We start from the raw sequence: 18,418 nt of genomic DNA, 5'->3' as shown, positions 1-18,418 counted from the left end.
TGCTTTGTGTAGGGCAGGGCAGGTGCCTGGTGTGCTTTGTGTAGGGCAGGGCAGGTGCCTGGTGTGCTTTGTGTAGGGGAGGGCAGGTGCCTGGTGTGCTTTGTGTAGGGCAGGGCAGGTGCCTGGTGTGCTTTGTGTAGGGCAGGGCAGGTGCCTGGTGTGCTTTGTGTAGGGCAGGGCAGGTGCCTGGTGTGCTTTGTGTAGGGCAGGGCAGGTGCCTGGTGTGCTTTGTGTAGGGCAGGGCAGGTGCCTGGTGTGCTTTGTGTAGGGCAGGGCAGGTGCCTGGTGTGCTTTGTGTAGGGCAGGGCAGGTGCCTGGTGTGCTTTGTGTAGGGCAGGGCAGGTGCCTGGTGTGCTTTGTGTAGGGCAGGGCAGGTGCCTGGTGTGCTTTGTGTAGGGCAGGGCAGGTGCCTGGTGTGCTTTGTGTAGGGCAGGGCAGGTGCCTGGTGTGCTTTGTGTAGGGCAGGGCAGGTGCCTGGTGTGCTTTGTGTAGGGCAGGGCAGGTGCCTGGTGTGCTTTGTGTAGGGCAGGGCAGGTGCCTGGTGTGCTTTGTGTAGGGCAGGGCAGGTGCCTGGTGTGCTTTGTGTAGGGCAGGGCAGGTGCCTGGTGTGCTTTGTGTAGGGCAGGGCAGGTGCCTGGTGTGCTTTGTGTAGGGCAGGGCAGGTGCCTGGTGTGCTTTGTGTAGGGCAGGGCAGGTGCCTGGTGTGCTTTGTGTAGGGCAGGGCAGGTGCCTGGTGTGCTTTGTGTAGGGCAGGGCAGGTGCCTGGTGTGCTTTGTGTAGGGCAGGGCAGGTGCCTGGTGTGCTTTGTGTAGGGCAGGGCAGGTGCCTGGTGTGCTTTGTGTAGGGCAGGGCAGGTGCCTGGTGTGCTTTGTGTAGGGGAGGGCAGGTGCCTGGTGTGCTTTGTGTAGGGCAGGGCAGGTGCCTGGTGTGCTTTGTGTAGGGCAGGGCAGGTGCCTGGTGTGCTTTGTGTAGGGCAGGGCAGGTGCCTGGTGTGCTTTGTGTAGGGCAGGGCAGGTGCCTGGTGTGCTTTGTGTAGGGGAGGGCAGGTGCCTGGTGTGCTTTGTGTAGGGCAGGGCAGGTGCCTGGTGTGCTTTGTGTAGGGCAGGGCAGGTGCCTGGTGTGCTTTGTGTAGGGCAGGGCAGGTGCCTGGTGTGCTTTGTGTAGGGCAGGGCAGGTGCCTGGTGTGCTTTGTGTAGGGGAGGGCAGGTGCCTGGTGTGCTTTGTGTAGGGCAGGGCAGGTGCCTGGTGTGCTTTGTGTAGGGGAGGGCAGGTGCCTGGTGTGCTTTGTGTAGGGCAGGGCAGGTGCCTGGTGTGCTTTGTGTAGGGCAGGGCAGGTGCCTGGTGTGCTTTGTGTAGGGCAGGGCAGGTGCCTGCTGTGCTTTGTGTAGGGGAGGGCAGGTGCCTGGTGTGCTTTGTGTAGGGCAGGGCAGGTGCCTGCTGTGCTTTGTGTAGGGGAGGGCAGGTGCCTGGTGTGCTTTGTGTAGGGCAGGGCAGGTGCCTGGTGTGCTTTGTGTAGGGGAGGGCAGGTGCCTGGTGTGCTTTGTGTAGGGCAGGGCAGGTGCCTGGTGTGCTTTGTGTAGGGGAGGGCAGGTGCCTGGTGTGCTTTGTGTAGGGCAGGGCAGGTGCCTGGTGTGCTTTGTGTAGGGCAGGGCAGGTGCCTGGTGTGCTTTGTGTAGGGCAGGGCAGGTGCCTGGTGTGCTTTGTGTAGGGCAGGGCAGGTGCCTGGTGTGCTTTGTGTAGGGCAGGGCAGGTGCCTGGTGTGCTTTGTGTAGGGCAGGGCAGGTGCCTGGTGTGCTTTGTGTAGGGCAGGGCAGGTGCCTGGTGTGCTTTGTGTAGGGCAGGGCAGGTGCCTGGTGTGCTTTGTGTAGGGCAGGGCAGGTGCCTGGTGTGCTTTGTGTAGGGCAGGGCAGGTGCCTGGTGTGCTTTGTGTAGGGCAGGGCAGGTGCCTGGTGTGCTTTGTGTAGGGCAGGGCAGGTGCCTGGTGTGCTTTGTGTAGGGCAGGGCAGGTGCCTGGTGTGCTTTGTGTAGGGCAGGGCAGGTGCCTGGTGTGCTTTGTGTAGGGCAGGGCAGGTGCCTGGTGTGCTTTGTGTAGGGCAGGGCAGGTGCCTGGTGTGCTTTGTGTAGGGCAGGGCAGGTGCCTGGTGTGCTTTGTGTAGGGCAGGGCAGGTGCCTGGTGTGCTTTGTGTAGGGCAGGGCAGGTGCCTGGTGTGCTTTGTGTAGGGCAGGGCAGGTGCCTGGTGTGCTTTGTGTAGGGGAGGGCAGGTGCCTGGTGTGCTTTGTGTAGGGCAGGGCAGGTGCCTGGTGTGCTTTGTGTAGGGCAGGGCAGGTGCCTGGTGTGCTTTGTGTAGGGCAGGGCAGGTGCCTGGTGTGCTTTGTGTAGGGCAGGGCAGGTGCCTGGTGTGCTTTGTGTAGGGGAGGGCAGGTGCCTGGTGTGCTTTGTGTAGGGCAGGGCAGGTGCCTGGTGTGCTTTGTGTAGGGCAGGGCAGGTGCCTGGTGTGCTTTGTGTAGGGCAGGGCAGGTGCCTGGTGTGCTTTGTGTAGGGCAGGGCAGGTGCCTGGTGTGCTTTGTGTAGGGGAGGGCAGGTGCCTGGTGTGCTTTGTGTAGGGCAGGGCAGGTGCCTGGTGTGCTTTGTGTAGGGGAGGGCAGGTGCCTGGTGTGCTTTGTGTAGGGCAGGGCAGGTGCCTGGTGTGCTTTGTGTAGGGCAGGGCAGGTGCCTGGTGTGCTTTGTGTAGGGCAGGGCAGGTGCCTGCTGTGCTTTGTGTAGGGGAGGGCAGGTGCCTGGTGTGCTTTGTGTAGGGCAGGGCAGGTGCCTGCTGTGCTTTGTGAAGGGGAGGGCAGGTGCCTGGTGTGCTTTGTGTAGGGCAGGGCAGGTGCCTGGTGTGCTTTGTGTAGGGGAGGGCAGGTGCCTGGTGTGCTTTGTGTAGGGCAGGGCAGGTGCCTGGTGTGCTTTGTGTAGGGGAGGGCAGGTGCCTGGTGTGCTTTGTGTAGGGCAGGGCAGGTGCCTGGTGTGCTTTGTGTAGGGCAGGGCAGGTGCCTGGTGTGCTTTGTGTAGGGCAGGGCAGGTGCCTGCTGTGCTTTGTGTAGGGGAGGGCAGGTGCCTGGTGTGCTTTGTGTAGGGCAGGGCAGGTGCCTGCTGTGCTTTGTGTAGGGGAGGGCAGGTGCCTGGTGTGCTTTGTGTAGGGCAGGGCAGGTGCCTGGTGTGCTTTGTGTAGGGGAGGGCAGGTGCCTGCTGTGCTTTGTGTAGGGGAGGGCAGGTGCCTGCTGTGCTTTGTGTAGGGGAGGGCAGGTGCCTGGTGTGCTTTGTGTAGGGCAGGGCAGGTGCCTGGTGTGCTTTGTGTAGGGGAGGGCAGGTGCCTGCTGTGCTTTGTGTAGGGGAGGGCAGGTGCCTGGTGTGCTTTGTGTAGGGCAGGGCAGGTGCCTGGTGTGCTTTGTGTAGGGGAGGGCAGGTGCCTGGTGTGCTTTGTGTAGGGCAGGGCAGGTGCCTGGTGTGCTTTGTATAGGGGAGGGCAGGTGCCTGGTGTGCTTTGTGTAGGGCAGGGCAGGTGCCTGGTGTGCTTTGTGTAGGGCAGGGCAGGTGCCTGGTGTGCTTTGTGTAGGGCAGGGCAGGTGCCTGGTGTGCTTTGTGTAGGGCAGGGCAGGTGCCTGGTGTGCTTTGTGTAGGGCAGGGCAGGTGCCTGGTGTGCTTTGTGTAGGGCAGGGCAGGTGCCTGGTGTGCTTTGTGTAGGGCAGGGCAGGTGCCTGGTGTGCTTTGTGTAGGGGAGGGCAGGTGCCTGGTGTGCTTTGTGTAGGGCAGGGCAGGTGCCTGGTGTGCTTTGTGTAGGGCAGGGCAGGTGCCTGGTGTGCTTTGTGTAGGGCAGGGCAGGTGCCTGGTGTGCTTTGTGTAGGGGAGGGCAGGTGCCTGGTGTGCTTTGTGTAGGGCAGGGCAGGTGCCTGGTGTGCTTTGTGTAGGGCAGGGCAGGTGCCTGGTGTGCTTTGTGTAGGGCAGGGCAGGTGCCTGGTGTGCTTTGTGTAGGGCAGGGCAGGTGCCTGGTGTGCTTTGTGTAGGGGAGGGCAGGTGCCTGGTGTGCTTTGTGTAGGGGAGGGCAGGTGCCTGGTGTGCTTTGTGTAGGGGAGGGCAGGTGCCTGGTGTGCTTTGTGTAGGGCAGGGCAGGTGCCTGGTGTGCTTTGTGTAGGGCAGGGCAGGTGCCTGGTGTGCTTTGTGTAGGGCAGGGCAGGTGCCTGGTGTGCTTTGTGTAGGGGAGGGCAGGTGCCTGGTGTGCTTTGTGTAGGGCAGGGCAGGTGCCTGGTGTGCTTTGTGTAGGGGAGGGCAGGTGCCTGGTGTGCTTTGTGTAGGGCAGGGCAGGTGCCTGGTGTGCTTTGTGTAGGGCAGGGCAGGTGCCTGGTGTGCTTTGTGTAGGGGAGGGCAGGTGCCTGGTGTGCTTTGTGTAGGGGAGGGCAGGTGCCTGGTGTGCTTTGTGTAGGGGAGGGCAGGTGCCTGGTGTGCTTTGTGTAGGGCAGGGCAGGTGCCTGGTGTGCTTTGTGTAGGGCAGGGCAGGTGCCTGGTGTGCTTTGTGTAGGGGAGGGCAGGTGCCTGGTGTGCTTTGTGTAGGGGAGGGCAGGTGCCTGGTGTGCTTTGTGTAGGGGAGGGCAGGTGCCTGGTGTGCTTTGTGTAGGGGAGGGCAGGTGCCTGGTGTGCTTTGTGTAGGGGAGGGCAGGTGCCTGGTGTGCTTTGTGTAGGGCAGGGCAGGTGCCTGGTGTGCTTTGTGTAGGGGAGGGCAGGTGCCTGGTGTGCTTTGTGTAGGGGAGGGCAGGTGCCTGGTGTGCTTTGTGTAGGGGAGGGCAGGTGCCTGGTGTGCTTTGTGTAGGGGAGGGCAGGTGCCTGGTGTGCTTTGTGTAGGGGAGGGCAGGTGCCTGGTGTGCTTTGTGTAGGGCAGGGCAGGTGCCTGGTGTGCTTTGTGTAGGGGAGGGCAGGTGCCTGGTGTGCTTTGTGTAGGGCAGGGCAGGTGCCTGGTGTGCTTTGTGTAGGGCAGGGCAGGTGCCTGGTGTGCTTTGTGTAGGGCAGGGCAGGTGCCTGGTGTGCTTTGTGTAGGGGAGGGCAGGTGCCTGGTGTGCTTTGTGTAGGGCAGGGCAGGTGCCTGGTGTGCTTTGTGTAGGGGAGGGCAGGTGCCTGGTGTGCTTTGTGTAGGGCAGGGCAGGTGCCTGGTGTGCTTTGTGTAGGGCAGGGCAGGTGCCTGGTGTGCTTTGTGTAGGGCAGGGCAGGTGCCTGGTGTGCTTTGTGTAGGGCAGGGCAGGTGCCTGGTGTGCTTTGTGTAGGGCAGGGCAGGTGCCTGGTGTGCTTTGTGTAGGGCAGGGCAGGTGCCTGGTGTGCTTTGTGTAGGGCAGGGCAGGTGCCTGGTGTGCTTTGTGTAGGGCAGGGCAGGTGCCTGGTGTGCTTTGTGTAGGGCAGGGCAGGTGCCTGGTGTGCTTTGTGTAGGGCAGGGCAGGTGCCTGGTGTGCTTTGTGTAGGGCAGGGCAGGTGCCTGGTGTGCTTTGTGTAGGGCAGGGCAGGTGCCTGGTGTGCTTTGTGTAGGGCAGGGCAGGTGCCTGGTGTGCTTTGTGTAGGGCAGGGCAGGTGCCTGGTGTGCTTTGTGTAGGGCAGGGCAGGTGCCTGGTGTGCTTTGTGTAGGGCAGGGCAGGTGCCTGGTGTGCTTTGTGTAGGGCAGGGCAGGTGCCTGGTGTGCTTTGTGTAGGGCAGGGCAGGTGCCTGGTGTGCTTTGTGTAGGGCAGGGCAGGTGCCTGGTGTGCTTTGTGTAGGGCAGGGCAGGTGCCTGGTGTGCTTTGTGTAGGGCAGGGCAGGTGCCTGGTGTGCTTTGTGTAGGGCAGGGCAGGTGCCTGGTGTGCTTTGTGTAGGGCAGGGCAGGTGCCTGGTGTGCTTTGTGTAGGGGAGGGCAGGTGCCTGGTGTGCTTTGTGTAGGGCAGGGCAGGTGCCTGGTGTGCTTTGTGTAGGGGAGGGCAGGTGCCTGGTGTGCTTTGTGTAGGGGAGGGCAGGTCTTACGACAGTTGTGTTATTTTTACCTCTTGAATTATTTGAAATAAGAAAAAAAGCTCCCAGAGCTCTCGAAACCTGCGTATTATATTTTCCCCGAGTAATGTTAACCACCTCACTACCAGCAAGAGTACATAAACCAGAGTGTGCAACTGTGCATATCAGATCTGAAACAGCGTAGTTCGTGCACTACGTCGCCCTGATGAGGTCAGCCAAGCCGCGACTTGCGTACAGCTCAAATTTTCATGTTTCATAGCGCGGAAATCAGCCAAGTTTGTTTGATTTTAGACGTCCAGTTTCAGGATTTCGGTGTTTTGTGTGACTGTGTACGCTGCGTACATCCACCGACAAGTAAGGCCATCATTTTTTATAGCTATGTTTCGCGTCGTCCGCACGCATACGTTTTGATTTTTTTCGGAAAAAAATAAAAAATCTTACATGCACAGTGGGTGTACGATCGTGCGAGTCATCAGTGTGGACTGGTTGCATACAGCGAAACTGGGATTCAGAAATGGCCTCGAGGCCAGCGTTGGTAAATCGTTTGTTCGGCATCTGCGAGCAATATTCTATGAGCTAACACCAGACAGCCTCAAGCTGAGAGGATGCGTCGTTCCGGAGGTCTTTGCACCGCTGCTGAAGTCTGAGTACAATAATCCAACGAAGCATAGGCACCAACGGTTGCCTCCACTGTCCAAAGTGAATATTTACTCATGCTGATAACCCAGATGTTGTGCTTCGATGTACGATTTTTCTTTCGAATGTACACCATGCACGAGCTATTGTGCTATGTACAGTGCATACACCTCTGATGATGAGCCTTTTTTATTATTTTGCCACTTTTTATTTTTTTCCACCTCTCGCATATGATTCTGGAAGTTGAACTGACGCGAAACATAGATATAAAAAATGATGGCCTAAAGTCACCAGGCTATCCGTATCAAAAAACCTAAGTCAGGACAAACTCAGTGACCTGCACCACGGCGACTGGTTACGCAACTTTTCATCGTACCTGTGGCTTACCATGCCGTCAGAAATGACGTACTGCACGAATTACGCTCCCACAGGAACCATCCCGAGTTGCACACTCTGGTTTATGTAGTCTTGCTACCACCCTTTCAAATATCGATCCACGTGGATCGATGCAATAGGCGATCACTAAATATTTCGTCACACGCTCAATTATTGTCGGATCATTACAAATGAGGGCTCTACGGCTTCAGGAAGACCTTGGCTATCGACTGCAGCTATCGCTTTCACTCATTGGTGCATAATTGGCGCACGACGAAGCTCGAAGCTAGTGCGTGATCGAAATGCGCATTCAAAAATGTCGAGTTGCCGTCACGCTGAGAATAACTCTGATATCTTCTCATTTACCTCTGCGTTTTGGGGCTGGAAATCCTTCGGATTTTAGGCACTTTCCTAAGAACTTCGTCTGGTTTCCATGAGCCGCGATTTTGCAAATCGGTGAGCCGCTCGTGACAGATCGCGCTGTGCGTATTTGTTTGAGTTTGAAAACGTATTCTCCATCAAGCGTGGCACACACGAATGGCGCTTGATGCTGTAGTTTCTCCGAGTGCATAGCTGCCATCAATAGCTTTCCAGAGAGTGGTTGTTTGTGAGAAATGGCCAAAGGAGAGCAGAGATATGACAACATTTTGTAGACTGTGAATTGATTCTATCCTGAAAATAATGAGTAGTTAAAGGGTTATTGAAAGCTTGTGCTCACTTACTGTGTCTGTTCCTACTGTATAAATACAAATTTTCGTTTGTAATTGACCTTCGCTCTATGCGTTAGGGACACGGAATAAGTGAAGTTTGTACCAAACTGTACGAATTATGCTCCCACAGGAACCATCCCGAGTTGCACACTCTGGTTTATGTAGTCTTGCTACCACCCTTTCAAATATCGATCCACGTGGATCGATGCAATAGGCGATCACTAAATATTTCGTCACATGCTCAATTATTGTCGGATCATTACAAATGAGGGCTCTACGGCTTCAGGAAGACCTTGGCTATCGACTGCAGCTATCGCTTTCACTCATTGGTGCATAATTGGCGCACGACGAAGCTCGAAGCTAGTGCGTGATCGAAATGCGCATTCAAAAATGTCGAGTTGCCGTCACGCTGAGAATAACTCTGATATCTTCTCATTTACCTCTGCGTTTTGGGGCTGGAAATCCTTCGGATTATAGGCACTTTCCTAAGAACTTCGTCTGGTTTCCATGAGCCGCGATTTTGCAAATTGGTGAGCCGCTCGTGACAGATCGCGCTGTGCGTATTTGTTTGAGTTTGAAAACGTATTCTCCATCAAGCGTGGCACACACGAATGGCGCTTGATGCTGTAGTTTCTCCGAGTGCATAGCTGCCATCAATAGCTTTCCAGAGAGTGGTTGTTTGTGAGAAATGGCCAAAGGAGAGCAGAGATATGACAACATTTTGTAGACTGTGAATTGATTCTATCCTGAAAATAATGAGTAGTTAAAGGGTTATTGAAAGCTTGTGCTCACTTACTGTGTCTGTTCCTACTGTATAAATACAAATTTTCGTTTGTAATTGACCTTCGCTCTATGCGTTAGGGACACGGAATAAGTGAAGTTTGTACCAAACTGTTTTTTTCTGGACGTTCGGGGTGACAGACCTCGATCAAAAACGAAATTTGGTACGTAACAAACCTGCTAGTGGAGTGATCTAACAAAGGATTTCGTGAACGAAAGTTTGTACTTATACAGTACAGTACAGTGATTTGGAACGGCGTATGTAATCCAATTAGGGTACAAATAGAACAGGGTGACAATATGAATGTAACAATCTGTAATAGGTGATTGCTGTGAACAGTAGATAGCGGAGTAGTGGTGTGATGTGTATCCATGTCAACACAACTGTTGTCTGATGACGCTTCGGCATCAAACTTTGAGTCACACAATTTATCAACTAGGATCCTCTTTCTTCCATATGTAGGCATGTGTGTCTATCCGTCTTTCTGTCTGTTGGTGTAAATGCATGGTTGTGTGTGTGTGTGTGTGTTTGTGTGTGTGTGTGTGTGTGTGTGTGTGTGTGTGTGTGTGTGTGTGTGTGTGTGTGTGTGTGTGTGTGTGCTTGCGTGCGACGTGCGTGTGTGTGTGTGTGTGTGTGTGTGTGTGTGTGCGTGCGTGTGCTTGCGTGCGTGCGACGTGCGTGTGTGTGTGTGTGTGTGTGTGTGTGTGTGCATGTGTGTGTGTGTGTTTGTGTGTTCGCAAGTGTGCTTGAACGCATATGCATGTGTTTGATTACCCGCATGTGTGTACGTTTTGGATGGTATTCTGTTATTGTGTCTGTGTGTGTGCATCTTTAGTTCCATTATGTGAGTTACCACCAATCCACTACGGCCATGCACAACCTTCTGGTCTGATGAACAACCGCTTAAGTGATGGTCAGAGGCAGACGACCACCTCATCAGCCTATGAGGTAGTATGTGAGCATGGGTTTCGGGTAGCCAGTTTACAACACAGTAAATGCGAATTAACATCTGGAGGAAAGGCAGTTTTCGCAAATGTACCCGATTGTCATGGTAAGCCTGTCTACCTGCTGACCTATAGCTGTAGAGTATACAGTGGAGATTGGATATAACGACACTCCTTCGGGAGAGAACAAAATGTCACTAAACCCGACCTTCACAAAGGACTTACTAAACGACTTGGGCAACAGAATTGTGTCGCTAAACTCAATCTGTCGTTATAATCAAGGTCGTTATAATCAAGGCCGTTATATCCAATCTCCACTGTACTGTGTACTGATCTAATAGCTGTACAGTATACTGACCTATAGCTGTACAGTATACTGACCTATAGCTGTGCTAAATCCAACCATGATGCCAACAGACCTGGGCAATACCATTCTTTCATAGTTGTGTGTGTGTTGACAGGGACAAGGGGGCCACTTCAAATGCGCACACGGGATTTTCAGGCCATAGTTAGACCTGGTCTCCACCACCCTCCCCCCTTCATGGGTCCAAGCAGGGGCGTCGGAAGCAGTTTAAAATTGGTGCGGCAAAAGTGTGAGAGGGGGGTCCGGGGGTCCTCCCCCGTGAATGTTTTAGAAAATTGGGCCTAAAAGGCCATACTTTAACCCTCTCAGTGCCACGGGCGACTTTAGTCGCCCAGACTGAGTATGTGAGTACAAATAAATTCGTATCTCCACTTCTACACACAGGAGAGTTACAAACGACCACTCTACGTCTTCAGGAAGACCTTGGCTATCGACTCATCACATCGCTTTGTGTCCGTGAGGATAGATATCGCCAGGGCGAAGCCTAAAGCGCGCGCGCTCGGACAAACAATTGTCGCGTGTAGAGAACATGACGTATGCGCATCGCGGGTTTCTCTATTTCTTTCGCGGCAACCCATGCGTATTGGGTATCAAAACATCGAGATTTTCAGTGCCTTTCAGGCCAACTTTGTCCGAATTTCGTGCGTTGAAATTTGACTGCACTGCGATCGATCGCGCGCGTGAGAAAGTGCAGATGCTACGAAAATGCAGAAAACGGACTTCGCTCAGGCGCCCTCGCGAGGAAGACTATTTTCGCTGCATATTCTCTTCACAGCTGTCTGCCTGGCCATGATATCTTTCCAGAGAGCCATCGTTTGTAAAGATCCGTGGATATACAGCTGAGCTATGAAAAATTTGAGTTCAGCTCAACTCGGAAAAATTTGAATTTTTCTGACCCCCTTGGCACTGAAAGGGTTAATAAAAAAAAATAAAAAAAATTCGACGGGTTCGCGTACCGGGCAGGTCAAGAACAAGGAGTCGTACAACTCCCTGGTCAAGAACCACCTTTCCGCTTCCGTGGGACGCCATACTTTAATGCTACAGAATAATAGGAGAAATAAGAATATTCATGCTGATGATACACCGCATTGTCGATGTAAAACATGGTACCTGTACAAGAGTCGACAAGCCATCAACAAGGTTGAAATGCAAAAAAACTTCGAAAATTATTGGTGCGGCTTTGGCCGCACCTGCCGCACCGGTTCCGACGCCCCTGCCAAGGTGTGTATCTGTGTGTCTGTGTGTGCGACTGAGTGTATGTGTGCATATGTGCGCATGTGTGCACGCGTGTGTGTGGGTGTGTGTGGGTGCGCATGTGTGTGTGTGGGGGGGGGGGGGGGGTGTGTATTTGTGTGCATGTGTCTACTACTATGTGTGTAAGTGCGTAAGCACTAGTTTGCGTGTGTCTTGTATGTTCCTGTTGTCCAGCTGCACCTGTGTTATCGTCTCCTCTTGAAGGCAATGGTTCAATAGTGAGTGAGGACGATGGCTCCGGTGTAGCAGTTCTCTCAGTGTGCATCAACTCTACCATCAGGCCCCCACCGTCATCATCTCACGCAGTATCATGGGACACTGATGCCAGCGGCTGGACATCCGTATTCCGCGATGTGCACACCTCGCTGAATGACAGTAACGGCTGTTTCTGGTCCAACCTTACCGTGAACATTGGGGTGGTGGCTGAAGCCGTTGGTCATTACACTGTCAAGGTGGTAACAACTGCCGGCTATTCGAAATTATCGATTCCACTGCACATCACAGGTAGGTGCAGATATTTTATGATCAATTTTGATGAAGAATTGTAAGCTGACTTTCCTTGTGTGAGTTAAGCAGACTTCAGTTATTTATTGAGAAAAGTATGAACATGTCATCATTTTGTTTGAAGTCTGTGAGATCGTCCTAGAGATATTATGGTATACCATGGCTTACGCTTCTCTATCTTGTCACTGTTTTATGTGCTGTGAATGTGTGTGTTTGTTTGTGTGTGTGTGTGTGTGTGTGTGCGTGTGTGTGTGTGTGCGTGTGGGTGTGTGTGTGTGTGCACGTGCGTGCGTGTGTGTGTGTGTGTGTGTGTGTGTGTGTGCACGTGTATGTGCATCGGTGTATGTTTATGTGTGTATGTGTGTATTGATGTACTGCACTGCATAGTTCCACTGTGTGAGCTACCAGCAATCCACCATGGTCATGCACGACCCACCGGTGTGCTCAGTAACACTCGTTCAGTTGGTCACACCACACAGACCACACAGACACAGACCACCACCTCATCAGACTATGAAGTAGTGTGTGCTGAGGGGTTGAGCGTGTCTTCTTCACAGCACGCTAAATGTCGAGTGGCACCTGATGGAAAAGCAATGTACCGGGATGTGCCAGACTGCCTTGGTGAGTAGAGTCTGGTTCGCCTCAATATAACTAGAGTGGAACACGTAGACTTGAGTATTCATGTTCTTGGTCTTAGCGCAGCACAAACCAGATGATCTGCTTTGAATTCTTCAAATGCAAATCTGAGGATTGCAACCCTGGCACCTGGTTCCGCACACAATATATTTCACGTGAAGTAGAACCCTTCTCTATTGTTTGTTGATTTGCCTCTAGAAGAGCAGATGTCTTAGAATACAAGCAGAAGATGGGCTAGTGGATCCGAGAGATAGTTGAGGGGGGGGGGGTTGGCTGGTTAGGGAGAGGTGTAGTGGTAGAAGCGTTGTTGCCGCTGTAGTTGCTACTTCTAAGTTCATAAGCAAAATATGTTGAATCTTGGCCTATTTTGTTACCGCCGGAATCACATCTCCAATCGAACACAAGAGAGAAGGGGAAGCTGTGTTGCATGTCCGAATTTCACATAGTCACGATCATCAGGCGACTTTTAAAAGTGTCTCCAATAGAACAGACTTTTCCTGTTTATGATTGCTGTGAGTTGTGGAGAAATGTATTGCTTTGTATTTGGTCCTTGTTTCGGCTGTTGTCCTTTTTTTCTAGCTTTGCCTGTTCTTTCATCTCCTGCGGGGAAGAATGGTCTGGTTCTTAGTGAGGCGCAAGCTGGCAATTTGGTAACTCTGTCCGTGTGCATCAACTCCACTATTAAGCCGGCCCCGTTGTCATCAAGCGCTATTAACTGGAGCACCGAGGCCAGTGGAGGGGAATCTGTGTTTAGATATGTGAAAACTTCACTAGTTGATAGCCACGGTTGCTTCTGGTCCAATCTCACCGTGAATGCCGCCATAGTTTCTCCAGTGGAGGGAGACTACACCATCAACGTGACTACATCGGCTGGGTCTTCAAGTCAAACTATCTCCCTGACGGTTGCTGGTAAGTATTCAGATACCCAGTCTGTGTGTGTGTGTGGGGGTGCCAGCTAGTTCGGTTGGTGGGTACACTTATGCCAGATAGTGTTGGGCCTGTTGCCAACGGGCTCGGCTGCTTGAAGGTGTATTGTTGTACCTACCACCTTTGTTGGTTTCAGGGTTCATATACTTTCTATTTGAAGTATACATACCTGTTAACCATGGACTGCTTCTGGCTAGATTAACTCTTGTGTAATCAATGGTGCTAGTGAAGCTTATATCAGATCCACTCTGATTTAGCCACCCACACTAGTACCAAGTATTACCTTCACTGGGGGCAGGGGTACCTGCAGTTGGATCCCGGGACGGATACCCTGATGCCGTCAACCCTTTTTCTGCACCTTGTCCTCACCCACTTACTGAGGTGTGGTGAGCCCATAAGTGGGATCATTTCAAGTCCACCCTAGTCTGGGGATTTCAGAGGGTGTCGGCCGTTGGGTGGTTCAATGGCCAATTGAGTCATCTTTCCAAGATTCCTTTTGAGTCTCTCTCCCCTCTCCCGGGGAGACCCACGTGACCAGTTTTGGCAGTGAGCAAGTACAAGTGTGTGTGTGTGTGTGCGTGCGTGCGTGCGTGCGTGTGTGTGAGTGTAGGGTGTGCGTGAGTGTGTACATGTGTACATGTGTGTTGGGGGGGGGGGGTCTGAGTGCATTATGTGTCTGTGTGTGTTACGTACATGGATGTGTATCAGGGTTCTTGGCAAAGCGACATAGCGGGGCGCTGCGCTCTCCTTCACTTTTTGACCGCCCCTTTCAAAATGAATGCGCCAGGCTTCAGAACGCGAGCTCCACCTTTTTATATGCATGATGAGAGCACAGCATGCACATGTAGTAGTGCTGCATTGCATATGTCATTGCATGGTAATCATTACTTACCTCTAAAACCAAATCAATGGCCTGTTCCAGTGGCCCGTGAATAAATACATGGAATGCCAGTTGGTAGGTTGCTTAGTGGTGTCGGTGAAAGTAGCAGCCAAAAAGGCGGCAAAATGGCGGTAAAATCACTAAATGTTGGGTCCGATGGTCACTTCCCCTCACTTTTGTCCTGGCTATAATCGACCCCCCCTCCTCACTTTTGTTCTGGCTATAATCCGGTGTGTGTGTTGTGTATGTGTCTGTGTATGTGTGTGTGCAGTTCCAACATGTGACGTTCCCGTGATTGCACACGGCACTGCACTGGGATCGGGTGTGTTCAGAGATACACTGCGACAGCGGTCATCACACTACAACATCACCTGCGATCCTGGATTCGGGCTGACCAACTACAGTTCAATGAAGTGTTTAGTGCATGTGGCAGGGAAGTCTCTCTTCGACCATACCCCAACATGTGTTGGTACGTACCCTTTCTTATCTGATAACCTTACAGATTACTCTAAGTCAACAAATGTCCAGCGCATATTTGTTTTAAAAATAATCGACGAGGAGACAACAATTTTATAATAGCAATAAAGAGAACAAATTCTGCAGTCATCGCCACACTACAACGAAGTCATGAAAGTTTACCTGAATTAATTTTCTTGTCACATTCATCAGTGGAAAGTATTTGTTTCTGGCTATTTTCGGCCTGATCATAGTTGGCCGAAAATTTGTTGCAGATGAAATTTTGTTTTGCAAGGTTCAGTGTGACAGTGTATACAGGCAGCAGCAGTACAAGCCGAAAATGTGCTGCAGCCGAAATTTGTTTTAGCCTTGGGAGGCCGAAATGTGTTTTAGCCTTGGGAGGCCGAAATTTGAATGGGCCGAAAATGTGTACACTTACAGTACACTGTGGCTGTGTAATCGTGTTTGGCTATGGTGAATACAGTTCGGAAAATCTACACACGCCCCAGATGGAAGTGAGCTTGTTCTTGCTTGAGGAACACGATGCAGTTACCGGCCTTGGTGTAGTGTTAGTGTTACTGGTGTTGCCAAGAGTGTGCAACTCCTGATACCCTTTCTATGGGGTACGCCGACGGCGAAAACTCACATCACGCGGTGCAGTGTCGCAGTTGTACGTTTCCAACCCGTTTTTAGCGAGCAACGGAGTACTAAAAAAAGCACTCTCTGACAGAAACTCACTGCGCGTATGCAAATCCCCAGCATGATCACGCCAGATTTTCGGATTGCGCGCACGCTATCCTACGCTTGTACGTATTACAAAGGTATCTGAGACACGTGATGTGAGTTTTCGCCGTCGGAGACCCCATATGCAGAGTTGCACACTCTTGGGGGGTTATATACTCTTGGCGTTGCTCATCATAGAGTACTGCTATCAGGGATTAGTGGTACTGCTGTTGTTGCTCATCATACCACACTGCTCTTAGGGATTAGTGGTACTGCTGTTCCTAATCATAACGTACTGATATCAGGGATTATTCATGTTACCGTGGTTGCTCATCATAGGCACTGCTATCAGGAATGCTATGTTCATCCAGGCATGTTTTTCTGACAGCTATCATCTTGAAGTGTACTTACATCCGTCTGTGTGTGTGTGTTTGTGTGTGTGTGTGTGTGTGTGTGTGTGTGTGTGCGCGCGCGCGCGCGCGTGCACATGTGTGTGCGTGTTTGCACACGCGCGCGCGCGTGTGTGTGTGTTTCTGTGTGTCCGTGTGTATATGTGTATATGTGTGCTTATGTGTGTTTGTGTCCGTGTGTGTGTGCTTGTGTATATGTGTGTGCGTATGCATGCGTTGATGCCAATGTTCATGTACACGTATATTCTGTGCAGAGGACGCATTAGCCGTGACATCATCAACGGCAGTGGTGGCAATTCTAGCTGCTGTCCTCAGTGTGATAGCCCTGCTCACATTTGCAGGTCTCCTCTTCAAAAAGAAAAGAGGCAGTCAGAAGATCATGAGCGGTGGCAACACAGTGTCGTCGGGCTTGCGTGCATCTGCCTCAATCTACAGTACTGCATCGAAATATCTCGGTGGTACACCCTATGAAACGCGCATGGCAATGAAGCCAAGAGCGAAGCATGATTCAACCGGAAGTTCTGCATTCCTAGTCCAAGATACGACCGTCTACTCCATGCCAGAGTCTTTCAAATCTGTCGACTTTCTATCTCCTTCGGCTAGATCTCACCTCTCCACAGGAGAGCTATTCCAGGACTACTCTGACAGTGAGGCGTGTTACTCGGACGATGATACTGCGCTTAATGGTGGTCCGGGCGATGCCACTGTCGCTGCCGCTGCTGCGGCGGCCACTGCGGCGGCTGCTGCTGCAGATGCAGCAGTGGCGGCTGCATCTGGTTCTGGTACAGTGGGTAATGCAGCAGCAGGTAAGCGTGCTGGTAGCGGCAGCGGCGGCGGTGGCCGTGATCGTACCATCTACCAGTGCCTGTACGGTAGTAGCATGCCTGGACCACCTGTACTCGGCGGCTACATCAACTCTAGCAGAGATAGACAGGGCACAAGTGGCGCGGGCAATGCCATTGACACCTACGTGGACACTAATGAGCTGGCAAGAGAGGAAGGTCTCTACCATGGCATAGAACTGGGCAAAGAAGGACGGGAAGAAGTCTGCCTCTACAATACAATGGTGCACGGAGAAATGGAACCTGAGCCCACGTACCACGTGCTCGAGTCTGGTGAGCGGAAGAAAAGCCGACCCACTGGACCATACTTAAACATGGTGCCATTGAGGGCCCAGTCGTCGTTGTCGTCGTTGTCGTCGGCCTGCAGGGATGACAGAATGAGTATTTCCTCGTCTGGAAACATGTGCTCACAACCGCAGGGTGGTGAGGAAGCCATCAAGCCTGAGTCTGATGACTGGATCAATAGTAATTTTCAGCAGGCAGGTTTGAAGGGTGAGGATGTTTATAGCGACGCTTACATGCAGAGAGCGTCAGTCTGCACCAATGTGCAAGATTTCCTATATGATACTGAAGATGACTTGTCAGGTGATGAACACCCAGGAGAGGGGACCTATCAGGATCAATATTCGGCGGCTGCAAGTCTCAGGAGTCAGGATGCGTATTCGACCTCTGCAAGCCTCAGGAATCTGGAAGCGTACTCAACCACAGCAAGCCTCCGAAGCCAGGATCAGTATTCAGTCACCGAAAGCCTGGGCAAACAGGAGCGATACACAGACCCCGCTAATCTGAAAAGCCAGCACCAATACGTCGCCAGCCGAAGTCTGAAACAAGATGCTGCCAGTCGGCGAGGTAGCAGATTCGGAAAACTGTCCTCGAAGCGAAAGCCTGCTCCAGCAAATGGCGAGGACACAGCAGTGGCTGACGTCGTGCAGGAGTCAACCTCCTGGTCCGATTTTGATCGAGCATGGCCAGCAAACACACCTAATGTGCAGGCCTCACGAGTATGTCCCGAGCTGCGTTTAGCCGGAAAAGCAGAAAACGCTGAGAAAGGCGAAATAGTGGAACAGTTTGCCGAGGGTATATATAGTGACATATCAACATTCCAGGCAAGCCAGGATGTGGCTTCCACGGCTCCAGGTAAGGGTGATCAGGCAGCGCGACCACAGCAAGCTGACAGTGGCCTGCATGCCACGTCATCGGCACGCAAACCACTCCGGCCGTCATCGTCCACTGGCAATCGATACGCATCGCGACTGCCAGAACTGTCGACGAACAAACGTGGCGGGAGCCTGTACGTAAAACCAGCGCTGGACAAACCCACGCTTCCACCGTCACCGCCTGATAACAGACGGGGCCGTAGTCTGTATGCTAAATCTAAAACTGGACAGGATTCTAAATAGGCTGGGGATGATGTTCTTTGTGTACATCACTCACTGCCTATCCAGTCCAGACAACACCACTGCTTGGGATAGTCGTGCATTTACTGGACATCTGCGGGTCTGGCATGGCACTGGCATGGCATGCCCCACTGCCACTCCACTCTACAACTATAACACTCCCCCCCCCCCCCCCCTCTCCACACACACACACACACAAACACACACACACACACACACACACACACGCAAACACAGCTGGCCACACATTGGGCCAAACAGCACACATCACCACCATATCACGGATAGGCATTCACTATATCGGCCACCGACTGGCGCACCGAAACAGACGTGCTAGTAACTGCTGCTCACTGGCTGAAATCAGGGCCGATGTGCCGCTTCAGAGATGCAACTTCATCTACTCTACCATGGCTATAAGCCATACTGAATGACCATTACTATCAAGGAGCTTGCCCTCGGTGCATACAATTTCGGGAACGTTTTAGTAATACACGTACTTACAATAATTCTCACATGCGTTGACCATTTCACTTGATCTCTCTTCTCACAATTTTCCACAAAATTAGTTCTTTCTCTGT

At 52.5% G+C, this 18,418-nt stretch overlaps 1 protein-coding gene across 1 annotated transcript in view; it reads left to right on the top strand.

Moving 5' to 3' along the window:
* The window catches only part of LOC135819980 (mucin-3B-like), a 94,329-nt gene extending 76,314 nt beyond the window's left edge, over positions 1-18,015 (top strand). The window contains exons 36-41 of the mRNA XM_065333280.1: positions 9,339-9,554; positions 11,240-11,569; positions 11,957-12,190; positions 12,785-13,114; positions 14,284-14,481; positions 15,856-18,015. Of these exons, the coding sequence (XP_065189352.1) occupies positions 9,339-9,554; positions 11,240-11,569; positions 11,957-12,190; positions 12,785-13,114; positions 14,284-14,481; positions 15,856-17,843 (3,296 nt within the window). The 3' untranslated portion in view covers positions 17,844-18,015. The remainder of the gene's footprint in view (positions 1-9,338; positions 9,555-11,239; positions 11,570-11,956; positions 12,191-12,784; positions 13,115-14,283; positions 14,482-15,855) is intronic.
* The last annotated feature ends 403 nt before the right edge of the window (positions 18,016-18,418 follow it).

This window comes from Sycon ciliatum, chromosome 6 (assembly GCF_964019385.1).
Source record: "Sycon ciliatum chromosome 6, ocSycCili1.1, whole genome shotgun sequence".
Lineage (NCBI taxonomy): Eukaryota > Metazoa > Porifera > Calcarea > Leucosolenida > Sycettidae > Sycon > Sycon ciliatum.
This window is presented reverse-complemented; position numbering and strand designations above follow the sequence as displayed.